General features: G+C 38.4%; 2 protein-coding genes across 4 annotated transcripts; one reads left to right on the top strand and one right to left on the bottom strand.

Moving 5' to 3' along the window:
- Positions 1–370: 370 nt before the first annotated feature.
- LOC103696393 (histone-lysine N-methyltransferase ATXR4) lies at positions 371–15,380 on the top strand. 2 transcript variants are annotated; one of them, XR_005507006.1, is made up of 9 exons: positions 371–853; positions 954–1,040; positions 4,688–4,743; positions 6,928–7,054; positions 7,210–7,279; positions 7,404–7,583; positions 13,519–13,590; positions 13,717–14,208; positions 14,589–15,380. XR_005507006.1 is itself a non-coding variant. In XM_039116083.1 (8 exons), the coding sequence occupies exons 1-8, from the start codon at positions 557–559 to the stop codon at positions 13,833–13,835; spliced, it is 1,008 nt and encodes a 335-aa protein (XP_038972011.1). In that variant the 5' UTR covers positions 371–556; the 3' UTR covers positions 13,836–15,380. The 2 variants fall into 2 exon arrangements, 1 of the variants encoding a protein (XP_038972011.1); XM_039116083.1 differs by having other exon boundaries at positions 13,717–15,380.
- A 2,855-nt stretch (positions 15,381–18,235) lies between these two features.
- LOC103698355 (splicing factor YJU2-like) lies at positions 18,236–20,066 on the bottom strand. Of its 2 annotated transcripts, none has more exons than XM_039116082.1 (3): positions 19,792–20,066; positions 19,516–19,650; positions 18,236–18,413 (listed from the first exon to the last, which is right to left on the bottom strand). In XM_039116082.1, the coding sequence occupies exons 1-3, from the start codon at positions 19,969–19,971 to the stop codon at positions 18,357–18,359; spliced, it is 372 nt and encodes a 123-aa protein (XP_038972010.1). In that variant the 5' UTR covers positions 19,972–20,066; the 3' UTR covers positions 18,236–18,356. The 2 variants fall into 2 exon arrangements, with proteins under 2 accessions (XP_038972010.1, XP_038972009.1); XM_039116081.1 differs by lacking the exon at positions 18,236–18,413 and adding an exon at positions 19,256–19,378 and having other exon boundaries at positions 19,792–20,063.
- Positions 20,067–26,810: the final 6,744 nt, after the last annotated feature.

Below are 26,810 nucleotides of genomic sequence, written 5' to 3'. Positions count from 1 at the left end.
GTGGAACAAACGACGACCATAACCATAAACACTGGCATTTATTACATTACGTTGGAACTGATGAGGAGCGGATTCTTGAAAGCCAATTTATTTATTATTTATAATAATATTTTATATATGGATCGTTCGAACCGGTTTGAATCTGAATTTAGTAAATCTAAACACGAGTCGTAAATAGAATAGAACCAATTTTAAAATCTGACTTGGCCCTACGGACCTTCCAAAAAAAATCGGAACAAATTTAAATAGATCAGATTTAAATAAATCAGATCAGGTCAAAGATCAATTCAACTCATTTACAAATTTAATTAAATATATTACTTGTTGCGATAATGCAGCTCCTATGGTAAGATTCTGTTTGGAAATTAAATATTGGTGTGAATAACTTTGGTAGGCAAGTGGTGTCAACTTTTTTCTCCAGAAGATAGGGGTCCATCATGCAAACCAAGGTTGCGGATTTGTACAAATAAAACAAGAAAAAATTACAGAAGATAGGGGTTGTCTTGTGTTCCATTCCTCTCCTTCGTCTCTGCTCTTGTCCCGCCCTGCGAGCATCATGTTCCTCGGCCGCGCCGTCGCCTTCCGCCGCTGGACGTCGTTGGAGCTAAGCCGCCTGCGGCGTAGGAGCCCAATCCCTCCCGTCGCAGCCTCTCTTCCCCCCACCGCCACCTCCTCCACCGTGGCGGTCGATGTCACCAACGCGGCCGCGAGATCCGGTCCTCCGCCGATCCGAGTCTCCCTCACCGAGTCGGCTGGAAGGGGCGTGTTTGCGACGCGGAAAATTGGAGCCGGCGAACTGATCCACTCCGCCAAGCCCTTGGTTACCCACCCCTCTTCCTCTCTCCTCCGCAAAGTATTCTCTTCGCGTCTCTCAATCCCTCCTCTTCTCCCTTTCTTTTCATGTGATCAAACTCTAACACTATATCGATGCATATGTTTTTTGGTCTCTGTAGGTGTGTTATTATTGTCTAAGGAAGTTGGGGCAGGAAAGTTCTAGATCCTGCTATTTCTGCAGTGAGGATTGCAGAGAGAATTCCAAGGTCAATTCCTACATTCTCTTCTCTTTCCCTTGATTTGACCATTTCGTGGTTTGACATCTCCTATGATGCTTTTCCTTGCAGTTTTGAAGGTTTTATTGTGTGTAATTACCATTATAATTTGTTTGAGTGATTCTTTTGCTTATAGATGACAAGTACATCACAGGCCATGTGAACGCACAATGCTTATTGAGTACTACTGATAGGATTTAGGCCTCGTTTGGCAAAGCTATTGGCAGTGAAGCTTTTGGAAGTAGAACTTTTCAAAGTAGAGCTCTTTGAAGTAGAGTTTTTATAAAAAACTATTTACTATTTGGTAACTACATTTTTTAAAGTATTGTGAGGCTTTCATATATATTTGGTAAACAAACTGAAAAAGTACTTTTGGAATGACAAAATGACCATAAAGAATATTGCATAGTATTATACAACGGAGCATAATAAAATATAATATGTATTAATACATAAATATATAATATAGTATAATATTACTGTAATGTAATATAATATTATTATAATATAATAATATAATATTGTATACTATAGGATAATAATATAACATAATTTGATATTATATAACATAATATATCGATGTATTATGATATAATATAATATAATATTATATTTATAGTATAATACAATAATAAAAATATAAAATATTATAATTATTATCATTATATATTAATATTATCATTTTTTGTAATTATTATATTTTATCATAGGTATGTTGGTCTAAAAATAAAAAAATTATAATTCAAAACAGCTTTCCGACGAGGCCTCAAAGTGCTTTTCAGAAGAAGCTCCAAAAAATGGAGCTTCTCCCAAAAAAACTATTTTAGTACATTCTTGCTGAGTGTTCTTAACTGTTGTTTTCTTTGAAAAGTGATGCTGATATAGAATCAGATCTTTGGCAAGCGACGATTTGTGAGCTCAATGTGATTAATCTTTAGGTTATCTGCTCATTCTCTTTACTTGAATCTAGTGCAAGTTCTTTTAAGTTGATGTTGGAGCTTGTTTCACAAACAATATTTACTAGTCTTCCTCGAGGTCGCCCAGGTGTTTGCGATTGCTAGAGGAGGAATTCCTTGAAGCATAGAGAGATCAAACAAGAGCAACCATGAAGGTCTAATTGCTCAAGGTGAAAAGATACATACGTTTGGTTATTGTAACAATTGTTTTCAACTATTTTCTTGGTGATGATAGCCTTAATGGTGGCCATTGTATCTTATTGGAGAAGCTATTCAAATGGCTCAAACTTTTGTTTCAGGTGTATAAGGAATAGGTAGAGATGTTGATGGTCATAGAAACAATCAACTCTACCATGAAGGGCAACTATTCATGAGTTTGCAGATCTAAATTCGTAGATCCTACTAGTTGCTAGACATTTGGAATTGCATAAAGGAGCCAAGAAGATGTATCAAGGCCAAGCTAGTAATCGGAGTATTTAAAATGTCATGTGTTGTGCATCCTTTGACATAGAATACCATTATAGAATATATAATGGGGTAAGCAAAGGAGTCAAAAGCATCATGACCAGTTTTTTCTTTTATAGACAACACAAGCTCTGCAATTAAGCTGACAATATGCTCCAAGAGTTAGATTGAGTTGGTTTTTCTCAATGTCTGCATCAGACATTTATCCATGGCTGAATAGAAGCACCATCCAGAAATATTGGAGTGACAATTTATGATGATTTAATGTACATGCAGAGGGTTGCATGCTAGAGACAAAAAAAAAGCATGAGAACAAAGACTAAGAAATGCAAATCAAGGTCACAAAGACCAAATGTTGAATTATGAAGTAAAACTATGAAAGCTAACTATGATACTTTTACATGCTTGAACTTGACTGTTGACCCTAAAAGATTGATTTTGATGATGCACAATAGTTGAATCAAAAGTTAACTAATCCATTACTTTTAGTTTACTTGATTAATTCCAGAAAGAAAAAAAAGCCTTCAGTTACTTTTAATTGAAGATCATCTATCTGAAGCTTCACATCAAGAAGCTGAACTCAAAAAATGCCATAAAAATATTTTTTGGAAGCTCACATACAAGCATAGAAGATTCCATCCTGAGCTACCTCAAGAGTTGACCCTAAGCTTGCAACGAGTCGACTCCGGCACACTATTGCTGACTGATACGCCTTCAGGAGCCGACTCCAGCAAATCACGTGTCAACTCCAGAACAGTTCCAAAGGACAGACAGAAAGTCAAAAAATTCATCACATTGACGAATCAATCCATAAAGTACACGACACGACTCTAGTTTAGCATGAGTCGACCCTAGATAAAAGCGAGTATACCCTTAAATAGCCACAAAAAAAGGCAGAGCTGAAAAAATTATCGCATTATAGTTATATAGATTGAGTCATGGACTTAAAATCTTATAGTTATATAGATTGAGGCTGCACATTTCTATAATCAAACCTCACTATCAAAGTTGGACATAAATTTGGCATCTCTATAATGTGAATTTTAAATGGAAGTTTATTATAATACAAGATTTCTTGAAAAGTCCAATAGATTCAGAGATTCTGCAAATTACGGATTGGCAGTGTTCTGGATTTGCTTGTATTATTTAACTACGGATGGTTGGGAGGAAACTTATTCTAAAACCTCCCATTAAGATGACTAGGGTGCAACCTTTTCATCAGGCTGTATTCATCAGGCTGTTGGAAGGAATTGTGAGAGCTCTAAAGACAGATAAATCCTTTATTTCCTTGGTTTGCTCACAACAAAAGAAAATCCATCAAGCATATCTGGTAGGGAATTTTGCAGAAATGACTTGTCTTATTTTTGTTTCTGCATATTCGGGCCATCTTTATTTCTTTTATTTGTTCATTTATTTATTTCTTTTTGGAAGAATTGGACCAATATTTTTTGAATGCTTTTGCCCCTAATCCCATGGACACACTTCAGTCCATGAATGTGCGTTGCATTCTTAGAAAATGTGCATGCATTCAGTATTAAATTATGTGCATTTGTATGAAAAATTATGCATTTATTCTTGAAGTATGTGCCTTCACTGTGCAATTACCTCTGCTTCAACATACCTACAAGTGTATCCGCTGGGTCGAGGGCAGGAGTTTGTTCATTTTCAAAATCATCATTCTTACCAGAAAAAAGTGGACTGAATCTGCAAAATGAAAAATAAAAGGGGTCCTTTTTTATGGGAAGTCCACTATCTGATAGCTTTTTCTAAAAGAATTCAGGTATTGATCAGAAGTAATATAACTGTGAAGTATATCATATTTAGTGTGTGATGATTCATTAGAAGTAACTTAAATATGACACCAACTTGACTAATACTACCTTCTTTATTGGCTGGAGTGGGTTGGGTCCTTGGAAATTGACTGCAGGGTGTCTGAGCAATAGACAGGAGTGTTATCAGTGCTTTTTTTCTAAGTATGTATTATCATGATACTAATTGCCCGGTGCACTCACTTTATCTGGTTTTCCTATAAATTCTAAAACACAATATTGCTCTAGTTGTAACATAATTGGTGCATGTAATTTAACTAGTTTCCTGTTAGCAAAACATTTCAGTTGTAAGATTACATATTTTTACGGAATCACTTTCTGCTTCTCTACTTCAGGCAAATGATGTTGATTCAGTTTGTTCAATTATTTTCTCTAAATATTGTGCTAGGCTTTCTTCGAGGTGGAGAAGAGAACAGATTGGTCATTGTATGATGATCACTGTAGGTATGCAAGTATTTGGAACATTATAAATTATATTGTTGCTGGGGCATTATCTTGATGTTTCTACATCTGAGGTTGACATTGGTATGTCTGGTTTTCCTGGGTTTCTTGGTGCTTCTTGTCCAATACCTTCCAATTTCCACAAATTTTCTAGAGGCTCATCATCGAATCAATTTTATATTTATTTTGTTAAGGTATCTGACACTTCAACCTCCAAAAAAGTGGCCAGGGGACCAGGAATGTCAAAGATCAGCTTATGAGCTTTTGGTTGGGTTGCCAGGTTGAGCCTTTTGAAATATTTGATATTCTCAACCTGAATCCAGCTTTTTAACATTTCCGAGGATTCTTCTGCACTATACCAGACAAAAACAAAGATGTTGACTAAACTAGTGAACTGTATGTGCTCATGAATCTACTGCTAGACAGTTGATGTTTCATGTTTGTTGAAGAACTTTTGTTACATATTATGTATTATTAAAGGAAAAAAGATGAGTGAAACTTAGCTAAAATTATACATACAATTTACATTCATTAATCTTTATTTTGCTCCTTCAAACAGTTGAAAACTATTGTGTTATCTGCGCCAATTATTGACACTTCCAAATAACATGAGCCAGGCAATCCATCAAGTGAGAATCAACGTGAGTTTCTGTGTGTTGCTGATTGTTTAAAACTTTCAGTGCTGGGAACCTTATAAACTGAACTATGTGAGCGTACAACCTGAAGGAAACATCGATCTTGGGCATGTTAGTTTGCTCACAAGTATCAGAATTCAGAAGTGTCTGAATTTGGGATCTCAGAACTTGAGTTTGAGAACTGATAAGCTTTTCTGTTTCACAGGAAAAAACTCAAGTTCTGGTCAATTCTGGTATTTGTCTTGTAACAATTGATGCATAGGAAGTGCACTCATTTGCTTGGAGGGAGTTAAGCGTTAAATGCTTTTACCCTCTTGGAACATGACTTCAGAGCCTTCCCTTCTGAAGTCAAGTTCGGCCATTTTGGTTGAATTAGGAACTTGAATCTGGATTTGGGCTTAGTTACAAGGAAACAAAACAACAAAGAGTGCCCACTTTGGATTGAACTTGAGTTTTGGCCTCTCGGTAAAGAAGAAATATACATGCCTTAAGAATCCATCATCATGTTAAAAGTGCTCAGTTTGCCAAATGAAAAGCATGATATTAGATATGCAAGTTTCTTTTTGATCTTGTTTTGTATCAAGCAATGATGTCCTTTTTGAATATAAGAATCTAGATATGTATTCTCTCTTTTAGCAACTTAATCAGCCATTTTGCATTCTACTTTCATGAAAACTCTTTCATGATTTGTGCTTTTTTGCATAGTAGCTATTTCAATAATTTGTTAATTCCATGTAACCTTGTCTCCCCAAAGTCAAGCTTGTTTTTGCCATCTAATATTTGGTCTTATAACATTGATCTGCCCCCCATTATCTTGTTCTCTTAAAAAATATTTGTTATGTACACTAATGGTGATAATAACAACCACCTGGAAGGCTTATGAGATGGTCCAGTGTGATAAAATTTTTGTATTGCATCTATAAAATCTTGTCAGAGAGAGTATGCATTGTATACCATTACACTATAGCAATCCCTCACCTTACTAAGAATCCTTGTTTTTATGCAATTTTATAAATGGTCACAATCTCACTGTTTGCATGCAAAATACATGGTTTATATATAACCATATCAATGGCTAGTTATGAAACTGAACATGCACTGTAACAGTCATGCAATGATGCAATAGCGGCATTATTATCCTTTCTGTAAGCAAGGAATGGCTAGCTTTCTCAACTTGGCCTACTATTATGCTAGCTATTCCTTGTAGAACCATATTTTCCTTTTGTTTTCTATAAGTGTAATAACCTAGGGCTGTCAGCTTTTTAGCCTTGGTTTAACGACCACAACTGTCCTCAAGCATGTTTCTCATAAACGAGCCAAGCAGAGCTCGAGGTGAGATAAGATATAATAAACTGAGCATGAACTGAACCGGTTTGTGTTTCCAAATCACAAGTCAAGATAAAGCTCAAATTTCAAGGGGCACGAGACTAACCTAGCTTGATCTCAACATGTTGTCAAAAACTGTTGTAGCCTGTTATTTACCAGAGATTATCATAACCACCTTTGACCACATTGGAGTAAAAGATACTATCTCACTTCCTTTCTTCTGAAGGGTTCAAGGATTGAAATACCCTCTCATGGTAAAGCGGCTTGCCTGTATGATTTTATCAGGAGCAGTACCTGCAGACAGTCTTGACATCCTTCAACCAGCCTGTTTACTTCCCGAGACACTTAAAGAGGTATTTGGAGTCCTAATCCCTCTACATAATAGGAACATGTTATGGAATTATGGTCTTTAACTTTGAACATGAACAGACCTTTATGTTGAATCCAGTTCCTCATCTCTTTAGTTTCATTTGATCTACCTGTACACTTTTTTTTTTCAAATGTTAAGGTGGAAGAGGAATTTGAATTACTGAAGTACACATTTATGAAGGCAAAGTTTGAGGATAAACAGATGTCATGTATCCTTTGCTTCAACTTATAAATTTATTGTACTTTCTTTAGTGCCTGCTTTCTTAACTTGCGGCTACTTTCATCATTCTATTCACCATTCTATTAAGAATAAGTTTTCTTTGACTGGACTAGTTCTTACCAAACAATGGTATATCAATGTGCTTGCAAGAATTCGTATAAATTCATTCCGCATTGAATTGGTTGGAGGATCATATGAGGATCTGCTTACATCAGCAGCTGCCTCAGTTGAAGCTGATGCTGCTGTCGGGAATGCTATTTATATGCTTCCGTCTTTCTACAATCATGATTGTGGTACACTCATTTTTACTGTTCTTCACATGTAACATTAACAAAGCTTTTACCTTGAATCTCCTTCCTGTTTATTTGCAAGAAATATTTAGGTAAATATTCATAAGATGAGAATTGATGACATCTTTATTGTAGATCATTGGATTAAGGTAGGCTATGTTGAAACTTAAGTTCAAGCGTTTTTAAATCTTTCACATTAATGATTCAATTGTAAATCCTTCTGATGTATGTTTCAAAGATTTATAGATAGGAAATAAGGAAAAAATACAGAGCTGTTTTGGTTGTTATTGTAAATTTTATATTCTTGCCTTCTTATGAACGGCCTGTAAGAAAAACATGATATGTTCATGAAAAGATAAAGTATTGTTTAGCTGAAAATATGCTTTTGAATTTTGATTAATCTAAAACTAGAACGTAAAATACATAATTGATTTGTTAACACAATTAGATAGTTAGTCGATAAGTTTTAAATGTTTTTAAATCTTTCACATTAATGATTTAATTGAAAAGCCATCTAGTATTTGTTTCAAAGATTTATAGATAGTTAAGAAGGAAAAAATTAAAGAGCGATTTTGGTTGTTATTGTATATTTTGAATTCTTGCCTTCTTATGAAAGGCCTGTAAGAAAAGCATGATATGGTCATGAAAAGATAAAGTATTCTTAGCAGAAAAATGCTTTTGGTTAATCTAAAACTGAACTAATACATCATTGATTTGTTAACACAATTAGATAGTTGGTCGTTTTCTTTTAATTGTCTCTAATTTAAATGACTGTTATGGGAACAAAATCTTGTGATATGAACTATAATAAGTGGTTCTTCAAGTACCCCACTAAAGATATCAGCCAACTAACTAGAGGATGTAATTTACCAAACATTTTAATTTTATCTTTTTCACAAGAAAATACGTCAGCCTAGTTTGTGTTTGGTTAAACTTTTACGAGCTAAACTTTGAAAAGCCTCTAAATCACTTAAGACCAACTAACCTTGAAAAGTCTAGACAAGTCCTGCTCAAACTGCCTCACCAAATAGTATATCAAAAATATATAAAGCTCTATATTAGATTAGCCTGCAATGTTCTCATTTTCTCAAAAGTGATGAAATTGTTAAAATCTAATGCATTGAAAGAGTTGTGATTTTAGCTTGCTATTTGTTTTTGAGTGGTAAGTTTATGTTGGAACATAATTCACATAAGGTTAAACACTTACCAGTTATTGTATTTTAAGTATTCATTTTGTTAGTCTTTTCCATGCATAATTTGTAGGAAATCAAATGAGTGTATAACTTTTCAGTTCACCGATACACCCATAATTTGTGATCACTGCGTTATATTTAACTTCAAAGATTTAACTTGGAAAACACGGTTTAAATTGCTCAGGGATGTTAGACTAGGTATAGAAAATTGTGAACCTTGATTATTATTATTATCATCATCATCATCATCATTATTATTATTATATGTACATATAATCCATACTATTATAAGTAGCAAGAAATTAGTAATATTAGAAGCAGCAAGGAAGGACTTGGTACCGCTACATCTTTCAGAATGTGTGGTCATAAATAAAGCATAATAGAAGAAAGGGATTCATGTGGCCGACCCAACTAGTTTGAAATTAAGGCTTAGTTGAGTATTATTATTATTTATTATATTACATACTATATAATATAATATATTATTATATAATATATAATATAATAACACAATATAATATATAATATAAATATATATCTTACATAATAATATTTGTGTAATATGGTATATAATATATAAAATATGCATAATGATTTAATATATAGCAATATGAATCATTTTTCAAAGTTTCCATTCCATATTCAATATGTGGTTCCCCTTTGATTTCAGATCCAGATAATTTCTACTCAATTGCTCTTTTAGGACTACTAGTGAAACCATTATCAGCCATATAAGTCCTACCGTTGAATAACTCTAGAAGTGATTCAACCAGTGATTGATCTTCTCAATCTTCCCACTTTCTTTTATTTTTGCAGCCCCCCCTTTGGTTTTCTTATGTTGAGGTCCCTCTTTGATTTTCTTGTGTTGATGTCCCTCTTTGGTTAGCTTGAGTTGGCGTTCCTCTTTGGTTTTCTTTCATTGGTGAAGACATTCCTACCAGACATGAGCAAAAAAATTGCATAATAAGAAAGAAAAAACAAATTTATCATTTACCAACAACAAAAGGCTCATCCAGCACTTGTTACACATGAATACCATCAAATTTAATATTGGCCAAAAATAACTACCCAATAAATAGCCAATAAAATGAGAAAATATGTATATAAATCATTTTTCAAAGTTTCCATTCCATATTCAATATGTGGTTCCCCTTTGATTTCAGATCCAGATAATTTCTACTCAATTGCTCTTTTAGGACTACTAGTGAAACCATTATCAGCCATATAAGTCCTACCATTGAATAACTCTAGAAGTGATTCAACTAGTGATTGATCTTCTCAAGCTTCCCACTTTCTTTTATTTTTGCACCCCCCTCTTTGGTTTTCTTATGTTGAGGTCCCTCTTTGATTTTCTTGTGTTGATGTCCCTCTTTGGTCACCTTGAGTTGGCGTTCCTCTTTGGTTTTCTTTCATTGGTGAAGACATTCCTACTAGACAAGAGCAAAAAAATTGCATAATAAGAAAGAAAAAACAAATTTACCATTTACCAACAACAAAAGGCTCATCCAGCACTTGTTACACATGAATACCATCAAATTTAATATTGGCCAAAAATAGCTACACAATAAATAGCCAATAAAATGAGAAAATATGATAAAAGAGTTAAAAAAGTAACAATTAGCAAACTTTATTTGTAGTTCATACAAATAATTGTAAAAATAGCATTGCCTAACTCAAGTCCATATATTAACATTCCAAAAAAATCCAAAATAAAATGACTATTTTAATTCAAAATTATACAACTTAATCCAGGTATCTGCTTCTTCTTCAATCCTTAAAGGTGTAAATAGCTAAATTTTCCCTCCATGCAGTCCATTGATCTGACGGCTCAACATTTGTAATCGCGTTGCCATCTACTTCTTTAATCATTTGGCTCTGCACGTCTGCTTCTTCCTCTAGTGAGTCCTTGTGCATGTCCCTTATAAAATTGTGTACAAGACAGCATGCCATAATTATTCGAACTTGTGTCTTAATTGGATAGAAAGGGTTTCTCAAAGTTGTCCACCGAAGTTTTACTAAACCAAAACATCTCTCTATCATGTTAGCTGCTGAATGTTTCATGTTGAAGAATTCTTTATGGGTGTTTGGCATTTGAAATTTAAATGAAATTGTTGACCTCTACATGGGGCAAGAAATCCCTTTCGATTCATGTGTCCAGCATCGACAAAGTAATAGTAACCTTACAAGTTCAATGTCAGTTAATTTGAATAAAAATAATTTATATAAAAGTATAAGATAAATATCATTAATAAAGATTACATGCATTGCTTGTAAATTGTAATGAATGACTTACCATGGGGAACTTTAAACCACTACTACTTATAGCATCTCAAAGCACTTGATCATCGGTAGCTGAACCCTCCCAACCAAGTGAAATACAAACTGCAAATCGTGTGAGCAAACGCCTAATACATTGGTAGCAATTTTATTTTTCTTTATTTGGTACCTAAACTTGTGCTTTTTCAGCATCCTCACCTTGATGCTTGTCCCATCAAGTGCTCCTAGACAATTCTTATATAAGAGAAATATAGTTAAACTTCTTATCATTGTTAACGCAATACATGTTGTTATTCAATATGAAGATGGTGATGTACCTTAAACCATTTACACCTCTCATCCATTGAGTCTGCAGGAACAGGCTCAGGTAACTTGAGCAATTATTCTTGCAGGAGTATTACAGCATTCAAGACATTATTGAAGTATCTACTAAATGTCTCTCCTGATCTAATAAATTGAAACTTCATAACACTATTCTCGACATAATGGCAAAGGATGTGCAAGAACATGGCCACTGGTTCATCTATGTTCATGTTTCTTGATTCCTTTAATTGCCCTATGGTACTAAGCATACAGCATAATTTATTGAATGCACGTTTATCCATCCTAAGTTGTTCACTGCAGGTAACATGGCACAAGTTTAATACTGATTAACAGTTTCAGTCCTCTGACAAGATATATCTACATATGCGGCGTTCATTATATATTTTCTGTGATGTGATCGAATAACATAATTAGCTGGGAAAAGAAAATCAATTTACTATGTACAATATGTCCAACCATAACACCAACATCAGAAGTACTTTCTTCTAATCATTTGACTATTGGCTAAATTCAGACGAGCCCTAAAAAAGAAGTTTTATATAATTAAAAATAGGAAGCCATGGATGTAATTATCACACACGGAAAAATTAAATCATATTCATGCATGACATTATTGATCCTGTCACGTATGTTATCATATTGTATATGAATGTGGCTACAATAACATAAGTTTAGTATCAGGCATGAAAATTCCAGAGTCTGAATGATTTCATTTCTTACAGATTACCGATGAAACCTTATGTTTCAGGATCCTCACTGAACAAAGGCTTGATTATTGAAGCAACAATTGGTTATGCTTTAATGATCCTTGGACTTGTTTGGTGGGGATTTGTGCCTTATGACAATGGAAGCTAACCCAAAGAGCAATTGCTTTAGTCAATGCTTCCATATTTTAATTATAGGTAAGGAGGCTATATTATATGTTAACATAGCAAACTAGCATTGGACATGCAATATGAAACCTTTGTAACCCATGCTACATCTAGACACTACCCCATACAAGCCAAAACTCCATACAAACCAAAACAGAGCCGATGTCTACATACGACCAGATGGATCCCAAAACCACATGAACAACAATCTGGCAAGTGAAGAACCAGAAACTAACATCCATACACCTCAGTAATGTGTTCCAAAAAGCATATGAACAACAAGAATACATATTAAAGATATAGGAGGTTACCTTCAAAAATGATATGGAAGACAAGAATGGACAGCTGATTTGGGCTTATGGAGGAGGATGACAAGAAGAGAGGAGGAGCAAGAGGAGTGGAGGGGCACCAGCCTGTAGGTGGAGGAGAAGGGAGGTAGAGGAGGACAAGGAGATAAGTGGGAGGTGGAAGAGTGCAAGGAGGTGGGTGTGTATGGTTGCTGGACAAGTGTGAGGAGGAGGAGGTGAAGAAGGGGTAGTGGAGTAATGGAGAGGGCAGCAGCCTGGTGGAGAAGAAGAGGCGTCGGCAGTGGGCCAGGAGGTGATGAAGGGGAGGAGGAGAAGAAGAGGCGGTGGGTGCCGCAAGGTAGAGAGATGGCATGAGGGATTGTTGCCATCAAGTACTGTGTGAGAGAGAGGCGGCGGTGAATGGAGGAGAGGAGAGATGTGAAAGAGAGAAGGGTACGCATGGTACAAGATGCATATCTTGACTATCTTTCCTTTTTTCTTTTTTTTTCTTCCATTCCCAATGGAATTGGAATCATGATTCCATCCAACTAATAGTGGAACCACAACTTGAGTAATAGTGGATTCACAATTCGATTCCATCTGACTAATAGTGGAATCATAACTCCGCCCAACTATTAGTGGAATCAGGATTTCCTTCACAGGCTGAATTGGAATTCCAATGAAAATAGATCACTTGCTAAATATGTATGCCAAATGTTGGAATCAGACCGAAGTTGGAATATCAATTCCATTCTAGCCTTTATTATTCCAAACAAACATTGCATTAGGCTTACAAAATATCTATTACAGATCTTGTGCTGCTTGGTGGATAAGTATTTTATAAACTCAAAATGAGCATAAGGTGCTCTTGTAGGTGCTCTTGTATGCATTTTGAATTCCGTCATAGTAACTTTGGCATCTGTATCCAACACTTTGTTGTGGAAAAGAAATAGATAAGCTAAACAATTGTTATTTTTTTTTCCAGATCCAAATACACATATATTATGGATAGAGAATGCAAATGCAAAATTGAAGGCTCTCCATGACATCGAAGCAGGTCTGTTAAGGCACAATCTTTGTTCCAGTTACCTTATGAACTATTTGCATTATACTATCCTTTTCTTTTCTACTATGAATGGAAGCTAATTGTCTTGATAATTAATTAATATTTTAACTGGTTTAGGTGAGGAACTGCGGATCTGCTATATTGATGTTAGCATGGGTTGTGAGGCTCGGCAGAAAATTCTTGCTGAAGGTTTTGGTTTCAAGTGTAGCTGTCTTCGGTGCTTATCTGGTGAATAACAAGCATTTTTCTTATATTTAATAGGGATGATCCTACACTCTGTGCGCATGCGTGGTGCATGTGTGTGTGTGAGAGCGAGATAGATAGATAGATAGATAGATAGAGACTCGTCTCACATGAATCAACAAACTGAGAGGGCCCGGGTTTACTATAAAGATGGAAACCCCCCACAAGCCTAGCAAGGACCAGAGTTCCTTACTTTTGGTAGGAAATTGAAGGGAGCTCGATGCTGAGGGCTGGTGGGTGGCATGGCCTACTGCAGGCAAGGTGGAGAGTATCCTTATCTGTGGCAGCATCAGTTGGAGGCTGCATCAATCCAAGAGGATTAAAAGTACTGAAGGCGGCTAACAGCAAAGCCCAGGACTCCTGAAGGTAACTAACAGCAAATCCTATTTCAGGGCAGCAGATGGCCCTGCCTCCATTTACACTATGCTGTTGGAAGAGATGCCAACTGGCATTGAAACCAAAAAGACTGATGCTCCCAAATGGGCCTGATACAAGCATTTGATGAACAACTGATGGTTATCTATACACCAACTTGGGAGATTACACAAGTGGATATCTCCTGACCACCTTGGCTTGATAAGGTTGTCATTAGTCAAAGTCTATTCAAAATCAGCTATCAAAAAATGCTCGCACCCAGGGAGCAGGTGAAGCCTTGAGATGTGGAATTTGCAAATTTTGCCTGTCCAGGAATGTATGAACACGGCAGCAGTGAAGTTGCCAATTCAGTTGTTTCAACCATCATGCAGGGATCACTGGATCAAACAGAACATGCATTTTCTTTATCTCCAATAGCAATTTTTTGTTAATGCTTCTCTGAAGCCTAGGACTCTTAACCATTATTGATTCACTGCAAATAAAGAGTCCTCCATGTCCCATAGGAACTTGACATATAGATATGTCTCGGTGCAGACGTCTCCTAAATTGAGCTCCTCTGCCATCCCTTAGGTGCCTTAAAGTTCCATAATAGAAAATCTCCCCTTCTTTGTGCGCTGCCGGAAACAAAGACATTTGATTAGTGGCTGAGTTTGAACAGTTCAACAAGTAGGCTGCAATGATTGCATCTCTGAATGATTCTAGCCCAACTTGCCATCTGTTTATTTAATGTGCCAACAGTGGGTGGGTGTGCTGGGAATTATGCTTGCTGGAGTTCCAACCTCAGATGCCGTGCGGCAAGTTTGTTCAATGGAGCATGATCGAGGGACCGTCAAAATAGAGGTGAAGGCGTGAACCTCCTTCGCAAACTGATGCCAAAATATCCAAACCCAAGCTTGAGGATGGCTGGGTGAAGATTCCAACAAGGATCTAGTGCGGAGAGGGGTGTGTACGTCTCAACAAATTAGTCTTTATACAGGCCTTGTTTGACTATTATTAAATAGGAATTCCAATCCGGTTGTGAAAGATCTTTATCAAAACTGGATTACTGATAGGAAATGAACTTTCAGTAATGGTCCATTAGGGTAATAAACGTTCTAAGCAATAACTCTTAATTGTATCCTATGAAATAATTACTCAGTAGCAGCAGCATAACTCTTTAAGTATCTCTTGCTAATCCAAGATCTCCATCCAAAATGTAAATGAGGTATGGTATCCAGTGGTACCTCTCATTATAAATTGGAATCTTGGCTGTTAAAACAAGGGAAGAAGGAGAAGATCTTTGTAATACAATAGTATTACAATGAAATACTAAGAAGACGGTCAAGCTTGCGGTTGGGATAAAGTTTTGCTCCACAACTATATTTAGGAAGGCGCTGAGGCTTTATTTGATTCAGGAAGGATTTGATTTTGTGAAATATAAGAAAAATGAGAAAAGCAAGGTCATAGCTGTATGCAAGAAAAGTTATAGGCGCAAGATATACGTTTCACAGGTTCAAAGGGTGGACGTCTACCAAATCAAGATCTTCCAACTAGTGCACAGGTGCGAAGGTAATTTGAAAATCATAATATAACATCTTGGTTTCTTATGGAGAAGTAACTCAAGGAGATCAGATTTGATGCAAAGTGGAGTATTAAAGGCTTCAGGGGCAAGTGAGGAGGGGTGTCAAGATTTCTATTTCTAGGACTTGATGCTGCAAAGTCAAGATAAGAACACTGGAGATCATTCAAGGGTGACAAAAGGAGCAATATGCCTACCTATGGGAATACTGCGAGATCATCAAGAGGACTAATCCCAGAAGCACAATGTTGTTGGATGTTAAAAGGCTAGATGAGGCTAGCCAGCCAAGATTTAGGAGGTTGTATTGTTGTCTTTCTGCATGCAAGTATAAGTTTATAAGATGATGCAAACTCATCATTGGACTCAATGGATGTTACCTAAGAGATTATTTAGGGGGCAACTACTAGCTGCAATGGGGAAGGATGATAATAACAATATGTTCCTCATTGCATGGGCCATGGTCGAGGCATAGTTGAAGGATAGTTGAAGCTAGTTTCTTACATACCTATTAGGAGATATTGGGCCCCTAGAGAACTATGGATGGAACTTTGTATCTGATAGATAGAAAATAAGTATTGGTTATTCAATACATCTAGTTTTCAGTACTAACATCTGCTAACTTGTACTAACTAGTTCACTTGTTCAACACTTGTGTTATAAGTTTAATTGAGATATTTTAGACTGTTGTTCGTAGTGTCAATAACAGATTTTGTGTGTAGTACTTGCATGTAAATTTTCAAAGTGTAGACTTCAAAGGTATGAATTTTAGAGATTCATTTTGGAAATATGCTAGAGCGACCACTTACATAACTTTCAAGCTACCATGTAGGAGATTCAGTAGTTGGATACGAAGGCATGGTAGGGCTCACACAACCGTTTTATTTTTAATTAATATAAATATAAATTTTGTAACATCTTTAGAACAACCGTTTTATTAGGAATATTTGTACAATAACAAAGTTTTACAAAGATATGCATGCGAATATAAATTTTGGAAGGGTATTCACACAAAATCTGATATTTAGAAGGATATCCATGTAAAAAATTCTATAATTTTATATTGCCATGTGATGATCACAGAACATAATTTTATTAATGAAGATGAGTAGCTGGAATGATTTGAAATATTTTGAAAACTTGAAGAGCCAAGTTTGCACTTTTTAAAATCGAGAACATGTAAGTGAGACTAGCCTAAAGTTGAGGGGCATCTTTATAATTTTTTCTATTAGTTAATAGAAGTTGCTGTTGGACAATTTTGAAATTAAGATGTCCTTTTTTTGTTGGGCCCTTCTTTATCAACATGAATTGTGAAACGTATATTCTCTCACTTCATAGAATAATTATCCATAAGAGGTAATTGCAGAATTATATACCATTTTCTATAAATATAAATTTTAAATTGCAGAATAATAACATCATTTTAAATTTAAATTTTATTTTTAATTAATATAAATATAAATTTTGTAACATCTTTAGAACAACCGTTTTATTAGGAATATTTGTACAATAACAAAGTTTTACAAAGATATGCATGCGAATATAAATTTTGGAAGGGTATTCACACAAAATCTGATATTTAGAAGGATATCCATGTAAAAAATTCTATAATTTTATATTGCCATGTGATGATCACAGAACATAATTTTATTAATGAAGATGAGTAGCTGGAATGATTTGAAATATTTTGAAAACTTGAAGAGCCAAGTTTGCACTTTTAAAAATCGAGAACATGTAAGTGAGACTAGCCTAAAGTTGAGGGGCATCTTTATAATTTTTTCTATTAGTTAATAGAAGTTGCTGTTGGACAATTTTGAAATTAAGATGTCCTTTTTTTGTTGGGCCCTTCTTTATCAACATGAATTGTGAAACGTATATTCTCTCACTTCATAGAATAATTATCCATAAGAGGTAATTGCAGAATTATATACCATTTTCTATATGGTTGAACTCGTGCACTACAAGAAATCTCATCTTTCCCGGCACTTTTTATAATCTTTACCGACGCTTATAAGCGTCGGCTAAAGTTCCCGCAACGCAAACAGAAGCGTCGCAAAAGCGTTGGCGATACCGGAGTGGCAAATGTTTTTGCCGATGCCAAAAGAAAGCGTCGGCAAAAACAGGGTTTTCCCGACGCCAATGAAAGCGTAGGCAAATTGAGATTCGCCGACGCTTTAAAACGCCAGGAAAGTGCAAAGAAAGCCTCGGTTTTCGCCGACGCTTTAAAGCGTCGGTAAAACAATGCTATAACGACGCTTATATAGCGTCGCCTAAAGTTGTTTTTACCGACGCTTTTTAAGCGTCGGCGATGGCGTGCCAGCCCGTGCCAAAGAGGGTTTTTAACGACGCTTTAAAGTGTCGGGAGTAGATTTTTTTTTTAAAAAAAAGAAACAAAAGCATATTAAAAAACATATTATAGCAATATGAACCTGCATTACATTTACATCAAGACAAACATACAGATCATTCGAAACATTCATATTGTCATATAAGATTAAATTTACATAAGTTTAGAATTACAATGTATTTTGAAAAATATAAGAAAGATACATATAAAACTCATTAAATAACAGTCTAAAAAATATCAGGGACCGCATTCAGCCCCATCATCATCTCTGCGAGCTGTTGAAGTATCAGGAACCTAAAAAAAAAAGAAACTTTAGAAGTTAGGAATATGAAAATCATTAACTCATGCAAAATAATAATTATGTATAGTCATCAAATACATATAGTTATTTACCTGAGGAGGGAGAAATCGCTGAATATATTTAAACCCTCAATATGGAAAATGATTGAAGAAAACTATTTCCCTTTCCCACTTGATCTACACTTTTTTTGGGGGAAACCCTTCTCACTCTTCTAACATACCTAATAAAGGTTTTACTATTATCACACTTTATTAGTAATGTATAATGAGTTATACACTTTCTGTATCTCCACTTTATTTTTTTCCATTCTTAAGAAATTTTCAAATACGCATGCCATTCACATATAACAATCTTATCAAAATCCAAACTCCCTAATTTGTTACTTTTATGTCTTTCTTCCCTTAAAATCTAAAACTAATTAAGATCAGCCCAAACTAATGCTACACCAAGGTCACTAGTCAAGTACCAGATACCTAAAAGCATTGTACTACAAGTTGTCGAGATAGGTCAGTGTAAAAACCTTCCTTCAGATATGATCTTGATGATATTTAGACAGAGCATGGTCTACTATACCACCCAGTACAGTACGGCACGTCCTATACCGGGTGGAAACCGGTATGAAAGTCAAGTTCGGGTCGGTACAGATCTTGTACTACTCCATACCGACACGTATGAATTGTATTGAAACTTAATCATTTTAACAACATAACCATCCCTCCTCAAGCGTATTCTAGAAGAAAGAGAAAACATCGTATAGAGAATAAAGGCAATAGGGGCCATGCTCATGGTACTGATGTTAATGCTTCACAGAAATGACCGCATACTCAATCATTCTTTAGGAATGAAAAGTTCACAAGGGGGAAGTGAGAAAGAAAAGTAACCAAAATCTTACCTTGTCGTAGGCTGAACGCTTTAGAGTCTCTAGCATCATATCGACACTCACAGTTGCATGTCTTGACTGGAGAACAGCAAAAAAGAATCTGTCAGCATGATAATAGTACAGAATCACAAACTATCCTGAACCCCTGGTTGTATTCATGTCACCAGTAACTTTAAAAGTCTTAAGGAAATTTGGGGGAAGAGTCCAATTTATACCTTCATAGACCTCATTTCTTCTAGTGCTGCAAGTATGTCCATATCTCTCTTTGAATCCACTGCTCTGTTTTCCAGTGACTTCATCGCATCCCCCATCTCTTCAGCAGCTCTTTTCTTCTTCTCTTTTTCTACTGCCTGATGAAAGCACAACATAAGATATTGGAATTGAAACCACAATTCTATTGCGAAAATATCAAATATCAAGAATACCCCAGAACATGTACTAGTCAAACCCAGCAATATAACATGCTACGGAGCATTATGTAAATCACTCACTTCGTCCTCTTCCCGCCAAGGCTCAAAATTTCGGGATGCTCCCGATTCAACAACATAGTCCGAATTCTGAGGATCTGTTTTGAATGCAATTTCAGCCGAGCATCTGGTGCATTTGAAGTAGAACCGAAAAATCTGAATTCCCAGATAAGTCTGCAGGATGCCAATCAAAATTCCAAACATCAATCTCAGTTCCTCATCAAATGCGCAATAAAATTGAACTTTTCAACCAAACATTAACCAAATAAAGAATTCCTGAAATTTAACACCATCGATAATGTTAATCTGAAGATAATTTATGGCCTTCAGGTTACCTTGTTCCTCAAAATCTATGAAATTACAGTATCAGAGTATAGGCATTTCGACCCAGCTAAGATAAATCTATGCCCTCTTTCTTGCTTATCAGTGAAACTAAAATGCTCACTTTCTGGAAATTAATTGACCTCTTCACTGATGAACAAATACCAGTTAAAAGAAATCCGAAAGAAAAAAACCAGTCCATGTTTCTTGAAGCCGCATGGATAAGAATCAAAAGCAAGTTCTAGTACTCTTTTACGTTTTATCTAATCGCATGGCAGACAGTTTCATCAAAGCCCAGAGGTTATGGATCAAGTCTAGGTCTGGTTTGGACATTAGAAACTAGAAATAATCCAGAAAAATCAACCAATTTGTGTTTCTTGAACCCCAAGTTGAGAAAGGGAACTTTGTGATATGAGGAGAAAAAAATGTACATGAGAAAAGAAAAATAACCTTGAGAGCAGAGAGAGCCTGTTCGATTTGATCGGCAGAGAAACCTTCGAGCGAGAGCTTGTCGTAGATGGTCCGGAGCCTCTTCGCTTTTTGAGCTCTCGAAGCGGTGTCCGTACTGGTGGCCGGTCGCTCGGCGCCGGAGACGAGAGAGGAGGATGCGGATGGTCGCTCGGCGCCGGAGAGGAGAGAGGACGAGAGGAGCTTGGCGTCGGACGTCGCTCGGCGCCGGAGAGGACAAGGGTCGGTCGGTCGCTCGTCGTCGGAGAGGAGGAAGGAGGAGCCAGAGGAGCTAGGGTTTGATCGATTGGGATGCAAAATGAGGAGGAGGAGGAGGCCGCTGGTTTTGATGTGAATTTGACTTTTGACGACGCTTATAAGCGTCGTTGTAGGCCCGAAAATACGACGACGCTAATAAGCGTCGTCTATTCCTAAGAATTTCCGACGCTAAATGAAAGCGTCGGCAAATGTATAAGCGGTGAAATTTTTCCCGACGCTTCCTCCTAGCGTCGGTAAAAAGGCGTCGGGAAAGGCCCATTTTCCTGTAGTGGTGCTTCTTGTCAAAACTTAAAAGAAAAAATAAGAAGCTTTTAGTAACCCAAATAAAGAATTAGGTTTATGAATATGCTCCTCACTTGAAGATGACGTTGCAAGAAAACTCAGTAAATTACTTAAGTTTGAGTGAATATAAGCTACTTTCCTTCACAACTTGTATTCAGTTTTTTCTCATTTTTTTTTTCTTTTCATATTATGTATGAACTATATGTGCTTCATTATTTTTAGTAGATGAGGTACTAACTATATTGAGTTAAAGCTTTAATCGTCAAGCGTCTTAACTCTGTTGTATCCTCTATATAAAACTTCCACGACTCCAAAGCTCTAATATCGGGATTCTTGGCATCTCTCTTTGTTGCTGAAGTGAAAAGCATGTCTTTTCTTTCTAAATAAGTCATTCTTGTACAACAATTGAGTTCATTTTAAAATTGCCGAAATACCTCCATCAAAAAATAAAATCTTTTTTCCTTAAACATCAGAGAGAGATCAGCTGATGGATATTAAATATTAATTTTGGTTTAGAAAGGTTTATAACAAAACAAATATATAAAACAACAAATCATATGTTCATAGGAAAAAAAAGCATTTTGCCTCTTCAACTTTGCTTGTTTCATGCGGACCCCCTTAAGTTCAAATTTTTTTAATTCTATCCCTAAAGTTACACTTTGATTGCAAAGTGACCCTCCAAAATAGGATTCTCCACGACGTGACTTTTGCACCACAAGTATGGTGTCATTGTAGATAGCAGTCATATTATTCATCTCGAAGGCGAACAGCCCTTCTTTACCACTGTGATGCTGTGGCAACTGTCCGTGATAATACAACACCTGGCAGTGTGAAAGCCGAACTCGTGATACCCTGCCCATCTCCCATATGACGCTATTGACAAACATCAGTGAACGACGAAAATGCCCTCCCAAATATCAGTGCCCTTTCTCCATCACCCACAGGCCTCAGCCCGCCTTGCCCTTCCGAGTCGCTATCCATGTTATCGTTGTTGTCATCAACGCCGCCAGGGATGCTGCCAGTGAAACTGCCGAGCCAACTTTTTTCTTACCCTCGTCAATGCCCGCAATGCTACCCAAGTAGCTATCTAGCCAACGTTTTTCTTAACCCCTTCGCCCACGTCCATGTCATTCTCGTGCACGAGGCCCTGCTCTCGTTTCCGTCCTCACCCATAACATCGCTCACCATGCCAATGAAGCAATACGAGGAAAACAACTCTCCAAATGATTCTTTTCTAGAGATAATCGCTAGCTGTGTGCATCCAGAAGCATCATCACCCGAGTGTCCATCACTAAAATTGAAGTAATGTTAAGAACCAATGCAAAAGTAGCAAACCTAATCGCTAGTCTTGGCTTCACAAGTATAAAATAACTATCCCATCTTTAATTAGTTTGTGGGAGGTTTGATTGCAATCTTGCTGATGTGCCGAGAGAGGGTACAAAGTGAGGTGGTGGAGAGAAGAAGTAGAGGTAGTAGGAGAAACATAGAATTGCTTTAAATATATACGTTTCTCTTCTAATATATGGACTGCCCTCTCATACCAGTCCTTTGCCAATGAATAGTTCCCAATGCAATGAGACAATCCTCTATGTGAAAGAGCAACATGTCCTACGAAATAAATCGCATGAATTAGGTGAACCGGAAAAGTTGCCTCTTGCTTTGCTGCTAGGGGAACAGCATATAGTCTTTACCCTCTTCCATATGAAGGTCTTGAAGCCCCTCAAAGAGGAACTCAGCCGCTCTAGAAAACTATAGTCATTTCTCGCTTAATCTTATTTTTCTTCCAATAAGAGCCAGAGTCTTTCTTGGGAGAACTTTAAGACTGTCAAGTCTGATCTCTGGAAGTAAAAGAAAACCTGATTGGACCTCCTTGTTCCCAAGATCAACAAGTCTGTTGATGGCTCCAGTCCACATTCGGACCCCTTGCACATTCTTCCGAATAGTTGTAAAGAGAGATTATTCGCGAGCATTGATGGAGCCTGTGAGAATAGAGCCCGAATGGGTTAAGGTTGGCAGACCTAACAGACTCCAGCCCTTGGCGATCGCGATCCCTTGCTCCGCTTTCCTCAGGCGAGATGCGGTAGAGGCACCACGACCGTTCTGCGGCAGCCCCGCGGCCGCTAGGAACGGCTGCCGGTCGCGCTCAACCGCCGCAAGAATTGTGGTGGTAAACGAGCCGCCCTCCTTCGGAAAACCCACTATAAAAACCCCTCATCCTTTTGCCATTGATCCGCCGCCGAGTCTTCTTCTCCCTCTCCTCCATCCTTCTCCTCCTTCTCCGGTGGCCGGCGTGCCACCCCGACCAAGCACCACCACTCGAGTGTCCTCTTTTCTCTGATTTTCCCCTGTTCCGAGGTCCACTTCGTTGCCGGAAGCGCCGAACCACCGCCGCTTGACCACCGAACGAGCCACCCTCGGTTGAGATCTTTCCTCTCCGCCACTCGCCGGTGAGCTTCCCTTCTCCTTATTCTTCTGTTCTAAGACAATCTATTCTAGACCAAACCGAGAATACCCTCGGTCCTCCTCCACGGCCGGCCGTTTCCCACTTCCACCCCACTGTGGTTGCCGCCACCTTCGTTGCCGGCTCCACTGTGTCGGACCTCTAGCCACCCAGGCCCGGCCACCCCCGAACCTTCCGGCATTACCTCCCTCTCTTCCTTCTCTTCCCTCTTCCTCATTTTCTCAATGGGTTCAAGGATCTCTGTTTGGCCGCGTCCACCACATTTTGGGCCAACCGAAAAAAAAATAATAAAGAACCTCTATTCATCCACTGTGGGCTGTGTCCGTGTTGGGCCCAGTTCATTCATTTTCAGCTATGTTGGGTTGTGCCTATTGTGGGCCAAATTTGGGCCACTTCAGTCATGTTGGATCCCATTAGGCTATGCCCATTGTGGGTCAAACTTGGGCTCAGTTTAGATATCTTGGGCCCTATTTGGCCGTGCGCATTGTGGGCCAAATTTGAGCCCAATTCAGTCATTTTTGGGCCCTGTTGGGTTGTTCCCATTATGGGCCAAATTTAGGCCCAGTTCAGTCATTTTGGTCCCTGTTAGATCTTGGGCTAAATTTGTGCTCAGTTCAGTTATTCTGGGCCCTGTTGGGCCATGTCCATTATTGGCCGAGCTCGGGCCATGTTCACCCTGTTGGGCCGTGTCCATCATATCGGGCTCTGACCATTGTGGGTTGAGTTCGGGCCATGTTCATCCTGTTGGGCCATGTCTATCGTGGGCTGAGTTTGGGCCCTGTTAATCCTATTGAGCCATGTTTATTGTTGGTCGTATATCTTTTGAGCTCTGTTGGGCCCTGTTCACAGTGTTGGGCCGAGTTTGAGCTATGTTCATTATGTTGGGCCATGCTTTTGTGGGTCGTATACCTTTTGAAACCTGTTGGGCTCTGTTCATTCTGTTGGGTTGTGTCCATTGTGGGTCGAGTTCGAGCCCTATTCATCTTGTTGGGGCCGTGTTCATTATGGGTTATATTCATTTTGGGCCTTCTTTACTCATTATGGGCTGTGTCCATTATAGGTTGTATTCATTTTGGGTCATGTTCACCCATTGTGGGTCGTGTTCATTTTGAGTCGTGATTAGTCATTTTGTGCCCTGTTCATCTATTGTGGGTTGTATTTCTGTTGGACCTTGTTCATCTATTGTAGACAGAGTCCGTTCATTTTGAACCAGATATATTGATTAACCTAGGTCGACCCAAGCCAAATATCTCTTTTCTGATCTTGCTCAAACCGGACTGAATAGGCCAAGTCTTTGATTGGATCTAACTAAGTGGATTAAGCCCAAAAGCTCAACTAGCCTTAGCTCATGTATCTCTTTCTCTCTCTAAGCAAGCCCATATTCTGACTAGATCTAGACCTTTCCTCTAACGGCCGATCCGAACCACTCGGACCGAGCCCAAGATCCGAGCTAAGATTCTTTCTCCTCTCCTTTTTTCTCCTCTAGACATGTAATCCCTGTTCTTCTTGTTGCTCAGATCTAAGTTGACCCAGTTTAAAGATCCGGAACTGTTTTGGTACCCGAACAGTAGACCAGCCATTAGGGCTGTCAACGGGCCGAGCTACTCGGGCTAGGCTCGGGCCCGGCTCGATAAAAGCCCGGCTCGAGCTCGGCTCGTTAGTCAAACGAGCCCGAGCACGAGCCTAAAATGAGGCCCGTTTAAATCCGAGCCCGAGCCCGAGCTCGAGCCCGAGCAGCTCACGAGCCCAAACGAGCCCAAATGAGGGCTCAGTCCAATTAACAATTTAATTGGATCCCAATTAAATTTGGACTCAACCCAATTAAATTTTATTTGGCTCAATCAATTTAAATCCCAATCTAATTGAACCCAGTTGGATTTAGATCAGACCCAACCCAAGCTAACCCAAATCCATTTAATTTCTTTAAATCGAATTGGATTGGTTCGGGTTCGAACCCAACCCGTTAACCCGAACCCAACCCGTTAACCCATTTTTATTTTCTTTCTCCTTTCTTCTCGGTTTCTCCAGAACATTCCCTAATCCCCTCCGCCTCTGGCCCTCCTTTCTTCTCGTCGTTCTCGGTTTCTTCTCCGTTCTCCTCGCCGGCTCGCCCCCAAGCCCGAAGCCGATGCCCCCTCCCCTCCGACAATGATGACGACGCCGTACACCCGATCCCAGCTCTCCAAGAAGCTTCGCCGCAACCTCCTCTCCCTTCTCTGCCCCCGATGCCATCGCCCCCGGCAGGGAAGGCAACAAGCGTGAAGCGCCGCCGCCCCATCTGGCCGTTCCTGCGTCGAGGTCCCCCCTACCCCCTTCCTTTCATAGTGAAAGTTTCACTCCCTCCCCCGCGGCCGAGCCTCCGGCGCCCGCGGCGCCTGCGGTCGACCCGCGGCCGACGCCCATGCCGGTGGTGCTCGCGGCCGCCCCCTTCTTTCTTCTCTTCTTTCTTTTTTTCTTTTTTTCCTTCGTTCTTCTCTCCTCCCGTCCTCCAACGAATGATGGGGATGGGGCGCCGGCCGCTGGGGCAGGCTCGGGCTCAGGCAAACGAGCCTCACGAGCCCGAGCCCGAGCCGGAGCTGTGCCAGGTGAGCCCGAGCCTAAGCCCAGTATAGGGCTCGGTACCGAGCCCGAGCCCGAGCTCGAGCCTAGACTTTGTTGGAACGAGCCGAGCCGAGCCTGTGGTGGCTCGGGCTCGGCTCGGCTCGTTGACAGCCCTACCAGCCATTACTTTAGCCCTAGCTAGATTTGATCACTTTTGATCTTTACCTGACCCATTAAATCCTCCTGGCTCCGACTGACCTAAGCAGTCGGGTACTGTCACCCGACCAACCGGACTGCGGGTACGAGACGGTAGTATTTAATTTTGACTTCTGGAATGATATTACAATTAATAATATTAAACAGGATTATCTAACATATTTGTCTGAAGTGGGATTTAAAGTGAAAAGAGGTAAGTAACCTAATGCATTAAATTGTGTTTTCTAAATTATTTGGTAAAGTAAATATTAGTGGATTAAATTTTGATATATGTTTTATACTTAGTTAAACGGTCAGGCATGTTAATAATCATTTTAAATCATGTTATATATCATAAAATCTGAAAAATATGACTGTACAAATTATGAAAAATATATTTTGTATGTATGTATTCTCAGCATGGCTATGATCTATTCTAGCCCAGCCAATGAAGATTATTCGTTGGCCCTGTCAACTTGTAATCTGTGAGAAACTGATTTTGACGTCGTACCACCGA

The sequence above is a fragment of the Phoenix dactylifera genome, unplaced genomic scaffold (assembly GCF_009389715.1).
Source record: "Phoenix dactylifera cultivar Barhee BC4 unplaced genomic scaffold, palm_55x_up_171113_PBpolish2nd_filt_p 000051F, whole genome shotgun sequence".
NCBI lineage: Eukaryota > Viridiplantae > Streptophyta > Magnoliopsida > Arecales > Arecaceae > Phoenix > Phoenix dactylifera.
This window is presented reverse-complemented; position numbering and strand designations above follow the sequence as displayed.